The sequence below is a fragment of the Loxodonta africana genome, chromosome 16, assembly GCF_030014295.1.
Source record: "Loxodonta africana isolate mLoxAfr1 chromosome 16, mLoxAfr1.hap2, whole genome shotgun sequence".
In the NCBI taxonomy this organism is placed as follows: domain Eukaryota; kingdom Metazoa; phylum Chordata; class Mammalia; order Proboscidea; family Elephantidae; genus Loxodonta; species Loxodonta africana.
In genome coordinates this window covers 68,069,465-68,080,875 of record NC_087357.1, presented here as the reverse complement: position 1 = coordinate 68,080,875, position 11,411 = coordinate 68,069,465, and the positions used below count along the sequence as shown (strand labels likewise).

At 53.3% G+C, this 11,411-nt stretch overlaps 1 protein-coding gene across 3 annotated transcripts; it reads left to right on the top strand.

Moving 5' to 3' along the window:
* The first annotated feature begins 55 nt into the window (after positions 1-55).
* On the top strand, positions 56-10,429 carry TYSND1 (trypsin like peroxisomal matrix peptidase 1). 3 transcript variants are annotated; one of them, XR_010318115.1, is made up of 5 exons: positions 56-3,856; positions 5,722-5,852; positions 7,050-7,235; positions 7,819-9,152; positions 10,099-10,429. XR_010318115.1 is itself a non-coding variant. In XM_064269658.1 (4 exons), the coding sequence occupies exons 1-4, from the start codon at positions 2,682-2,684 to the stop codon at positions 8,034-8,036; spliced, it is 1,710 nt and encodes a 569-aa protein (XP_064125728.1). In that variant the 5' UTR covers positions 56-2,681; the 3' UTR covers positions 8,037-10,429. The 3 variants fall into 3 exon arrangements, 1 of the variants encoding a protein (XP_064125728.1); XM_064269658.1 differs by having other exon boundaries at positions 7,819-10,429; XR_010318116.1 differs by lacking the exons at positions 7,050-7,235; positions 7,819-9,152; positions 10,099-10,429 and having other exon boundaries at positions 56-3,916; positions 5,722-5,830.
* The last annotated feature ends 982 nt before the right edge of the window (positions 10,430-11,411 follow it).

Here is an 11,411-nt window from a genome sequence, read left to right as displayed (position 1 = left end):
TATCGTAACATCTGTCTGGGGAAAAACAGGTTCTTCCCTACTTATGGGAAGAAACATTTAGGATGGATATGAGGGACTTAAATTCTGCTGTTGGGCGGGAGGGGGCTGGGGTGTTCACACATTCCACTAAAGGCAATAAACTTAGTACCATTTCAGAGCCTTGGAACATGCTGTGGCCCCCGAGTTGGTGGTCATGACTGCAACAGATGGGCATAACTGAGATGTTTGAATGAAATCTCATTAATGTGCCAGCACGGACTGGGCCCAATTTAGCTGTGTTTCACTCCATTTTACAAAAATTGGAGTCATTCAGTTAAATGCTACATTTTGCAAAATGGGGAGAGGAATGAAATCTGCTTGTACATTCACTAGACTTGTAGGAAGACTCACTTTTAGAAAACCCTGAACGAGACTCTAAAGTACTGGGACAAACAGAACGAGAAACAAAATGCGACAGGTTCTTTTTGACTAGGTATTAAGTTCTCGGAGGCATTCTGCTATTGAAACTAACGTCTGTTACTGTGCAAGAATGCCATGGATTCTGTTTATAGGTGGGTTGGTTGGTTTTGAGTGGGAGCGGGACATGAAGTTTAAAGGCTGAGTCAGCACTCAAGGGGGCCTCACCTTGGCTACTGCTGGCTGTGACCTGGGACTGACTGACTGTACCATGGTCTGCCGTAAACAGAAAAACCTGACATATAACGGTTCGTGCTGGAGACTTGAACAACATTAAGGGAGGATCACTGGACTCTAGAGAGAAAGAAACTTTTAATTGCTAGGAAGGTGGGATAGTTAAAGAGATTTTAGTGTGACCGAGCCATCTTCTGTGTCACAGAACTAAAAGCAGACAGTGCCTGCTGTGGAAGAGTACTAATTTCCGTCCTGCCTCAGACTAGAGTGCTTAATCATTTCCCTTGCTCAAACAGGTGTGTCACTGGGGGCATATCCCTGTATTGCGCTGGGGATATACCTGGCAGCATTATCCAGAGATCTGGGACAGAAAGGTTGCAGAATTGAAGTGGCAGAATACTTTTTCATTAATGCTGGCACAGATGTGTATTACAAACCCATTGCCATTGAGTTGATTCCAACTCAGTGATCCTACAGGACACAGTAGAACTGCCCCACAGGGTTTCCTAGGAGCGGCTGGTGGATTCAAACTGCTGACCTTTTTGGTTAGCAGCCATTGCTCTTAACCACTATGCCACCAGGGCTCCATGTGTGCTATAGTATTCTATTAAATGTTAATGTGCATTTTAGTAATATGGTGGTCAAGCAGACCTTCATAAAATGTCTAGCTTGTGGTGACTGCTTTTGGCATGTCCTGAGGCCCCCCAAACATACTTGTTCATGTTCCTCTGTCCTCAAGGGTACCTCTTTGGAAAAGTAGGAAAGTTTTATGTTACCCCTAGATCAGGGGTTGGTAAACTATAGCTTCTAGGCCAAATCTGGCCTGCCACCTGTTTTTGTATGGCCTATGACTAAGGAAAAAAAAAAACTTTTTTTTTTTCACTTTTAAATTACAGAAAAAAAAATTGAAAGAAGGATGCTGTTTTGTGACACGTGAAAATTACATGAAATTCAAATTTCAGTGCCCATAATAAAGGTTTCTTGGAACACAGTTACAGTCATTCATTTTTGCACGCTGCAACTGCAGAGTTGAGTATTTGAGACAGATCGTATGGCCTGGAAAACCTAAACTATTTACCACCTGGCCCTTTACAGAAGTCTTTGACCCCTGGCCTAAATAAATCCTGGGTGTTGGATTCATGTCATGTGAGATGTACATATTGCAAAAATCTAGGGTTTTATAGACTTCAGCTACGGAATTTAAAGGGCAATTTATTTACTGCAAATCAAGTTTCCATGAGATTTGTCCTGTGGGGGCTTTGGCATTAAACGGGCCTAGGAGTAGATCTGAAGGAGCTCTGGTGGCGCAGTGGTTAAAGTGCTGGGCTGCTAACCAAAAGGTCGGTTCAAACCCAGGAGCCGCTCCTGTGGGAGAACAATGTGGCAGTCTGCTTTCGTAAAGTTTTGCAGCCTTGGAAACCCTATGGGGCAGTTCCACTGTCCTATATAGGAATCGACTCGACGACTCAAAGGCGGTGGGTTTTGGTTTTAAGAGTAAATCTTGTGAGCTCTATGCCCCCTAGTGGATTGCTGTACGTTTTACTTTCAAAATTTCTAAATACTGAATCGGCGAAAGAACCCGTATTATCCAGGGGTCAGAGGGTGAAAGGTGCCTAGACCTGGCCTATTGTGACAGGTCCTGTCTTGGTCTGGGCGAGTCCAGCCACATCAGCTCATCTCTGCTCCCTTTCCTTGCAACCCTAGAACAGAGAAGAGATTGGGCTCCGAGGGACCCACTCTTCCACCTCCCGCCCCATCTCCCGGGGCAGCTGCTCCCCTTAAATCCCACGGGTTGGATGAGCCTGCGAGGGCGGGGAGAGGCGGGATCAGCACCAACAGCCAATCAGAGCCCAGCCCCAACCGCAGCCAATCCGGACCGGTCAGTTGGGGTCTAGCCAATCCCGCTTGATAAGGAAGACCTGAGTCAGTGCTTGCGCCTCTCCCTTCCGGCTCTGGGTGGCGCTGCGCGGGTTCGGCTCGTCCAGGCCGGGGTCTTCAGCCGCTCGCAGCCTGGTTCTCCGTGAAGTCCCTGGTGCACCGGACCGCAGGCCATGGGGCGGCAGTGGGGGCCCGCCATGAGGGCGGCCGAGCAGGCAGGCTGCGTGGTGAGGGCCTCCCGGGCTGACCTGCCCGAGGCAGGCTCGTGGAGCTGCAGCGGGGTGATCCTGAGCCGCAGCCCGGGCCTGGTTCTGTGCCACGGGGGTATCTTCACCCCCTTCCTGCGGGCGGGCAGCGGGGCCCTGACTGCGGCCGGCGCCACCTTCCTGCCCGGCGACAGTTGCAACGACGACCTGCGCCTGCGCGTGCAGTGGGGCCCAACGGCCGCCAGTCCCGCCGGCCGCTCGGAGCGGGGCCGTCCGGGGTTGTGCACGCCCCAGTGCGCGGGCCCCGAGCCCAGCCCACCCGCCCGGCCTCGCGGGGGGCCCCTGCAGCCCCCGCGCCCCGCCGAGCTGCTGCTGCTGCTGAGCTGCCCGGCCTTCCGGGCCCACTTCGCGCGTCTCTTTGGGGGTCAGGCTGCAGAACAGTGGCGCTTCGCGAGCGGGGCGCCGGACGACGAGGCGTCGCAGGAGGAGGAGGAGGATCAGCTGAGAGCGCTGGGCTGGTTCGCGCTGCTGCGCGTGCAGCCTGGCGAGGCGGCGGCCGAGGAGGACGCGGAGGGGCGCGGGGCGACCGTGGCCGTGGCGCCTCTCGGGGCCGTGCCCAAAGGCGCGCAGCTGCTGGCCTGCGGCTCCCCGTTCGGCGCCTTCTGCCCCGACATCTTTCTCAATACGCTGAGCCGCGGCGTGCTCAGCAACTCTGTGGGTCCGTTGCTGCTCACCGACGCCCGCTGCCTACCGGGCACCGAGGGCAGCGGCGTGTTCGTGGCGAGGCCCCCGGGCGCGCTCGTGGCGCTCGTGGCGGCGCCGCTCTGCTGGAAGGCGGGTGAATGGGTGGGACTCACGCTGCTCTGCGCCGCAGCCCCGCTCCTTCGCGCTGCCCGTGCCGCGCTCGTCTGCCTGCGCCCCGGCTCTGAGGTCCTAGCCGCCCAGCTGCCGCCTGAAGTGGGCGCCCCGCGGAGCCTGCCACTCCAAGATCCTGAACTCCCTTGGGCAGCTGCTGCTGTGCTGGTGGAGTGTGGCACCGTGTGGGGCTCTGGAGTGGCCGTGGCGCCCCGCCTTGTGGTGACATGCCGGCATGTGGCCCCTCGGGAGGCGGCCAGGGTGCTCGTGCGCTCTGCCATCCCCAAGTAAGGCCCCCAGGGCTGCTCCTACCCAACCCCTCACCAGGCCTTGCAACTGGCATCAAGGTGATGCTTTGGAGTGTCATGTGGGTAGGGACCTGGGACTCGCACCTCATTCTCGACACCCAGTACCCCAGTGTAGGGGGGATCTGGGCCTCCTGGCAGGGCCAGAATGGGTCTTGGGCAAAATGCCAAGCTCCAAGCAACTCTGAATTTGCAAACTGTGGGGCCTTCCTGCTTCCGGGTCTGGGCATCTTTGAGGCTCCCCATCCCAGTCTGAATTTCTTTTGGGTGACTTCTCTGCCTCACAGCTCTGTACCCCATGCCCTTTGAATGGAGAATTCCTAACCCTGTCCTCCCCTCCCCTCGAAGGGTGGTGAAGTCCCAGGGGCTCAGGATGCTGCCTCCTAAAGTGATGAGATGGGCCTGCTCCCCTGACTCGATGTATCTCGTAGGTCTGAACCAGAGCTTCCTTTCTGGATCAAAATTACAGATGTGGGACAGGGCCCACATCTGTAATTTTGGACACATTTGGAACAACCTGGGGGATCCTGGTGGACAGTGAGGTTGGGACTTTAGACAGTCAGCTTGTTCCCCCTGCAGTGGTTCCCCTTTACTTCCACCTGCTCTGTCCCTGTGACGGCTGCCTGGCCTTCCTGGCTGGCTTTTCTAGCGCACATTCTGTTTCCTCTGCAGCCTCAGGGGCTGAACTTCGGCCAAGGCAAAGCAGGGGAGAGCCGTGGTGTTTAATGCCTGACGGACGGCTCGACCCAACCTCCCAGCCCAGTTCTTTCCTAACCCCTCTTCTGAATCCTGGAGGTAACCCAGTGTGGTTAACCCGGCTTGGCTCTGTCATAACCATGATTTTATAGGGAAGACCCTGAGGTGTGCCCCCCCAATTCCTCACCCCACCCCACCCCCAATATACAGCCTCTTGGCTCCTAATAAAACTACCAGGTCTGCCAGACACTATCTGTGTAGACAGCATGTATAGCAGGAATTCCCTGTGTGACGCTGGGCTAGTGATTTTATATCTAAGCTCTCTCTTCCTGAGTTAACATATGAAGTCTTCGAATAGGACCTGGCTATAGAGGTGCTAGCATTTATGTAAACGGGGATCCCGAGGGGTAAATCATACCTGTTTCACCAACTGACATGACTGTTGGGAGTACCAACATAGGCAGTGAAGGAAAATGCTTGGAATGTTTGCCCTGGAGCCTACCATTTACTCTGTGACCTTGGGAAAATTACTCAACCTTTCTGGGCCTCAGTTGCACAGTCAGATAATAACAGTGGCTAGTTAGTTCATAGGGATATTAGGAGAATTCAATGAAATAATGTCCTTAAAGCATTGACACCAGGCCTGGCCCACAGAGTGAAGTACCAAGTTCAAGTACCAGTTGCTGTTAGGTCATTTCCAACTCATGGTGATCCCATGTGTATCAGAGTAGGACTGTGCTCCATAGGGTTTTCAATCGCTGATTTTTTGGAAGTAGATTGCCAGGACTTTCTTTCGAGGCACCTCTGGGTGGACTCAAACCTTTAGCCTTTTGGTTAGCAGTTGAGTACATTAACCATTCACACCTCTCAGGGACCCCTACTAAGTGCTAGTTGATCATTGCTCTGGTGGTATTCAGGAAGCTTTACCTAGATGTACTTACAGTTTCTAAAGCATGTTTGAAAATACCACATTGGTTAAGTGACATGTCCAGAGTTGCCTGGCTGGCGGGTCTCAGGGTTGACACCCAGATCTTCTGACTCTAGGTCTGTGACTTTTACTGTCATTCCCTTATCTCCTTGTCCCCTTTTCAGCCCCCCAATTGGGAGTGCTGAAGGTCAGAAAGCTTATCATTTGTTTCCCTTGCTCCCAGGAGTGCTGCCATCTGGGGACATGTAGTGTTTGCTACCCAGGAGATGTCTCCCTATGACATAGCGGTGGTGAGCCTGGAGAAGGGCCTGGATGGCATCCCCATGCCTGTGCCCGCTGAGCACTTCCATGAAGGTAAGGGACAAAGGTGCCACAGCCCAAAGGGGGCCCTCCTGTCTGAGATGGACCTCGGGAAGGGAAGTCAGTGTTGGATACTCTGACCCTGCCAGATTAGGAGGCCAGTTCCCTGGGCCAGCTCGTCTCCCTACCTCAGCTGAATAAACGAGTCAGGGTGGCATCAAGCTGACATGACGTCATCCTGGTTACAATGCCTTGGCCGGGCTTCTCCTTGGAAGTCCTTCCTGCTGATGCCTAGCACATGCATCCCACTGCAAGTGCTGCAGGGTAGGTGGAGTACCTGTGAAGTATAAGGCACACCTGCTGTCCAGTGGCCTGCAACAGTGTGGTGTGGGGTTGCTATTCAGAGAGGTGTATGGCACTTTCGAGGCACCAATGACGTGATCTAGGTGAAAGGCTTAGTAATGCCTCCACATAAGTACCAGAAGACCACTTCTTGGAGGCCATGTGATATGGTGATAGAGAATAGGCCCTCAGGATTGGCATTTCTGCTCTGCCACTTACCAGTCCTGTGTCCTTACACTTGCTACGTAACTGTTCTTTGCCTCAGTTTTCACGTCTGTAAAATGGGGCTAATACTCCTACTCCTGGGCACTGTGAGGACTCTGCGAAATGTTGCCTGTAAAGCACTGAGCCCCACTCGTGGCTATAGATATCAGTACCATTTTTTCTCACTGAGAGATTCCTAGTCCCAGGAGGAGATGGATATTAATTCCACAAACACTTATTGAACACCTAATAGGCGATAGCTAGTACTGTTGAGTTGGTTCCGACTCAGGACGACCCCACGTGTGTCAGAGTAGAACTGGGCTCCATAGGGTTTTCAATGGCTGATTTTTTGGAAGAAGATCACCAAGCCTTTCTTTGAAGGTGCCCGTGGGTGGACTCAAACCTGCAGACTTTTGGTTAGCAGCTGAGTGTGTTAATGGTTTGCACCACCCAGGGACTCCAAGCTAGGTGATGGGAACCCCTAAAAGTGGCTTTGCCATCTAGCAGGGAAACAAGGGCTTGGCTATAACAGCTTAATGCTCAGCGAAGTCCTTGTGTAGATGCAGTGCTGGGAGCTCAGCGGAGGGCCTGGCCTCTTCCTGCCGGGAGACCTGGGTGGAAACTTGGAGGGCACGGGGGGTTGGGACTTTGGCAGGGGGTGGAGAGGGGAGTTGGGAAGCTTCACTACCCTTCCCTCCCTGGCAGGCGAGGCTGTCAGCGTGGTGGGCTTCGGCGTCTTTGGCCAGGCTTGCGGGCCCTCGGTGACCTCGGGGATCCTGTCGGCTGTGGTGCATGTGGATGACACACCAGTGATGCTGCAAACCACGTGTGCCGTGCATGGTGGCTCCAGTGGGGGACCGCTCTTCTCCACCTGCTCAGGGGACCTCCTGGGTAACTAGTTCCTTGGCCCCCTCAACCTTCCCCTGGCCAGCGCTCAGTCCTACCCAGAGAGTTCTTGGTGTCCAGTCCCGGGAGCAACCCCTGTCTGGAAGCCTTATGGCCAGGAAGTCGTTAGCCAAGGTTGTAAGGCCATTTAGCTCCTGAACTCTTCTGTAAGTCTAAAATTAGCTTAAAAAAAAATGTACATACATGCATACACACATACACATATATGCAACAAGCAGGCCAAACACAATTTGTGTGTGGGTTCACTTCATTCATTCAGGCATTCATTCATCAAGATTTGTTAAGCACCTACTCTGTGCCAGGCATTGTCCTGGGGAGACGTGAATCACACACAAAAGTCCTGCCCTTGTGGACCTGACACTAGTTGGAGAGAAAGATAATTGACAACACAAGGGGTGCATCTAATGGGTCAGAGAACGTGTTTAGGAGAAAGAGCAGGAAGAGGTTGGGTATGGGGATGAGTGTCCAGGACAGGAAGCCTAGCGTCTGTCATTGACTATGCCAGGGCACTCCCCCATCCATCTGTCCCCCCGCTTATGTTCTCTTTTCCTCTATGACTCCTCAACAGGCATTGTCGCCAGCAACACCCGGGACAATAACACAGGGGCCACCTACCCCCACCTGAACTTCAGCATTCCCATCACAGTGCTCCAGCCGGCCTTGCGGCAGTACCGTGAGACGGGTGATCTGCGTGGCCTCCGCCAGCTGGACCGCGCCGCCGAGCCAGTCCAGGTGGTGTGGCGGCTGCAGCGGCCCCTGGCAGAGACCCCCCGCAGCAAGCTCTGAGGCCGCCTCCCCCCTCTGGAGAGAAGAGTAACCCTCCTCTGCTGTGGGAGTGGCATCGAGGCGATGGATGGCAGCATTAGGGTCCAGGGCCCAGCTCTTGACAGGACATGCTGAGCTGGGCCACCCCCCATCACCACCCATCTTGTTCAGGTGACTCGGTGTTTATGCTGATTGCAGCCTGGGCTCTGGAGTATGGAACAGACTTTTCAGCTCTATAGGTCTCTAGGGCCACTGCGCTGCCTTCCCACAGCTGGCAGCCCGTTTTGGGGTGCCTCCCTGAACCCTCCACCTCTCTATCTCCCTGGCACTAGATACAGCTGTGCTATTTTCTCTTCTGGAGAGGCTAGCACAGCAGCTCTGATCCTGACAGACAGACAGAAGCTGGCTGGAAAACAGGCCCTGGCCAGGGTTTTGTGTCTGTTCCCTGTGTCCTAACCACAACTGGCCACCTGGAGCTGCTGTTTCACTGGGGCCTTGGCACCTCTCACTCTGCCTTTCAGTCGGAATGGAGGCTGACAGAGGGGACCTGGCTTCCTCAGGATACCTCAGGAGAGAGGCCCTGCTTTGAGGACCAGAGAGAGAAGGCAAAGGAAATGGAGCCCCTATCCCTATTGTTCCAGACCTACAGGGAGGTGGAATCCCTGAAGTCAGGACTCCTGAGGCTTCATATTTTAGGTGTTCCTGACCTACAGTGGGACTCCGACACAGTGCCTTGATTTTCCAGCCCTCAAACTGGGCCTCAGGGATCTTGGGGTGGGGGGGTAGAATGTGTCTGGTTGGGCTTAGGAATAAACAGGATCTATGGGAGAACCTCTATACTGGTATATATCACATTCTATTTTTTTTTTTTTCCTTCTTTTCAAGAGTTGGGTCTGTGATAGACAAGTACCAGGCAAAGAAATATACCTTTTTCTGCCCTGCTTTCTTCGCAGGGTTTGTTCTCACTGGATACTCTTACGCCAGACTGACCCTAGGCATCCATCATGTACCGGTCAGCACTGGGTGGGGCTTGCAGGTCCCAGAAGGTGGTGGTCTTGGTCTGTCAGCAAGTGCTTGCAGAGTGCCTGCAGTGTGCTGAGGCCTGTGCTAGGCTCCAGGGTGGGCAGAAGTTCAAAGGTGAGTGAGACCAGGGCAGCCTTCAGGGAGCTAAGACCAATCCTGCAAGTCAGGAGTGGGAACTGTGTGCCCAGGCCTGTGCACCCACAGGCCCTCGGAAATGGGGGTTCAATCACTGATGGATTCGGCAACATTTGGTTGGGGGGCTAATTCCAGGCAGGGAGAGTGCCTGGAAAAATGTAGTCTCTGGCATCCATTTGTTGTGTGCCAACTCTGAGCAACCACAGTACTCTGTGACGGTTACTCTTGAGAGCTAAGGGTTGCCTCTTCCTCAAATGGGGATACTGTCCCTGTTTCCTGGGTTTCTTGAGTTGACCTCAGTACCTTGGAGCTCCCTGCAGCCCTGGGATCCAGCAAAAAAGTCACCTGTCGTCTGTCAGGGAAGGTGCTCTTGGCTGGAAGCCCATCATGGCCAAGATCCAGCGACCCTCCCTCCTCCTAGATTCAGCCATATCAGACCATCTGCCTCTGTCCCCACTGATCTTCGAAGTGCCATGGAATTGTTTTAATATCTAAACCACACCTTCCTGCTATCTTCCTACTGTCTCTGGCACTTGGAAATTCAAAGGCAAAAGAGTCCTTTGTTAGGCAGTGAGCCCTGGTTTTCAGTTCCAGGGCTGTGGGGCTGCTGGGGGGGAGGGAGAGGGAAGAGAGGAGGGACTTGGGAAGGGGCCCAGGAGGGCGGCCTGAGACCCTCTCTCCTCTGCTGGTTCAAGGTATCTTGATTGCCAAGAAGGTGTTGAGTGACACTCAGACCCCTTCCCAGTTTTTTGTGTTTTGGGGCAGGTCCTTGGAGGTGGGCTGCACCAGCCCTGACGTGCCATATCCAGAGCCCAGTGTCAGGCCACTGTACACCTCTCTCTCCCCTTCCAGCTTTATGTTTGTGCTGTGCTTTTTAAGTCCTTCCCCTCCACCCTGCTGATTGGAATCCTTCTCATCCATCCAGGCCCAGCAACTCCATGAAGCCTGCCTTGGCCTTCCCAAGCCCCAGGTCACCCTGCCCTGGTTTCCCACAGGGCCAGAGCACGTGCCCAGTAGATTGACGTCAGAATCGAGACTCTCCCATTTGCCCGCTCAGTGAGCTCTGACGCCCTTAGGGATGCTGCCTGCTAAGGGATTCCCTGGCTTGAGGGTTGTGAATCTAACTTGGTTCAAGGCCCAGCTCCTTTCCTTTCCTTAGCCTACAGGAGCCTCAGTATCCTCATCTGCGAAATGGGGATTAATAAAACTTACGTTGTAGGACTGGTGTGAAAAATAAATTTGAGAAGGCATCCAAAGCACCTAGCTTCATGTTCAATAAGTATTAGCTATCATTCTTCTAAGAGTACAGGTAGGATTGTTTCATCAGGACTGAATCAGGCTGGCTGCCTGGGGGAATGGAGAGTGAGGGCCAATGGATACGGGTGGGGTCAGTGTTCTGGAATTGGCTAGTGGTGTTGGTTGCACAACCTTGTGAATATACTAAAGACCACTAAATTGTACACATTGAAAGGGTGTATTTTATATGGGAATTAGATCTTCATGTTTTAAAAGGAGTCATTCATTTAGCAAATATCCGTGAGCTCTTAGGGAGCCAGGTGCTGGGATCATTGCCAGCCATGAGGCACCCAAAGCCAAGCAAAGCAAGATCTCTGCCCCTAAGAGCTGGTCTAGGGAGATTCTTTTCAGGGTGTCAGAGTTGAACCACTACCCTATTTTTCTCTCAGGATTTTACGAAGAAATAAAAGAGGTACACTCTATTTGAAAGTTTGTGAACCCCAGGACAACACAAGGCTCGCGTGCCTGGAACCCCAAGTCCAGCCTGTGGTTCCCTGCTGATTTCTTGCGAGACAGGACTAAGACGGGCAGGGTCCACCAGATCTTGCCCTGTACCCGTACTCTGGCATGGGGTTCTCTTCTATGGCCTCAGGGACAGAGAAGGCCAAGGACAATGAAGGCTCTGACACCTCAGAGGACCGTAACCCTCCTTCTGCATTTAACTGGCAGGGCTCCAGTGGGAAAGAGAAGAGAGGTGAGGATTCCACAGAGCTGGAGAGGGCAGCCTAGGTGTGTGGGTTCATAAGGTGGGAGAACACCAACTTCACCCCCAGCTCGAGATGACTCCAGGCACCCACTTAGATGGAATTTATCGTGATGCTCCCTATATCAGGAGTATTGGGTACAAGATCTTTGACCACAGTTTTTGGAAAAGGTACACAAATGGCCACCTCTTACGTGACCTTCCATGAAAACTGGGGACATGAAGGGCCATATTAAAAG

Coding starts and splice junctions, on each gene's coding strand:
- TYSND1 (XM_064269658.1), top strand. CDS start 2,682: ATGGGGCGGCAGTGGGGGCCCGCCATGAGGGCGGCCGAGCAGGCAGGC. Junction 3,857..5,721: donor GTGCGCTCTGCCATCCCCAA/GTAAGGCCCCCA, acceptor CCTTGCTCCCAG/GAGTGCTGCCATCTGGGGAC. Junction 7,236..7,818: donor CTGCTCAGGGGACCTCCTGG/GTAACTAGTTCC, acceptor ACTCCTCAACAG/GCATTGTCGCCAGCAACACC.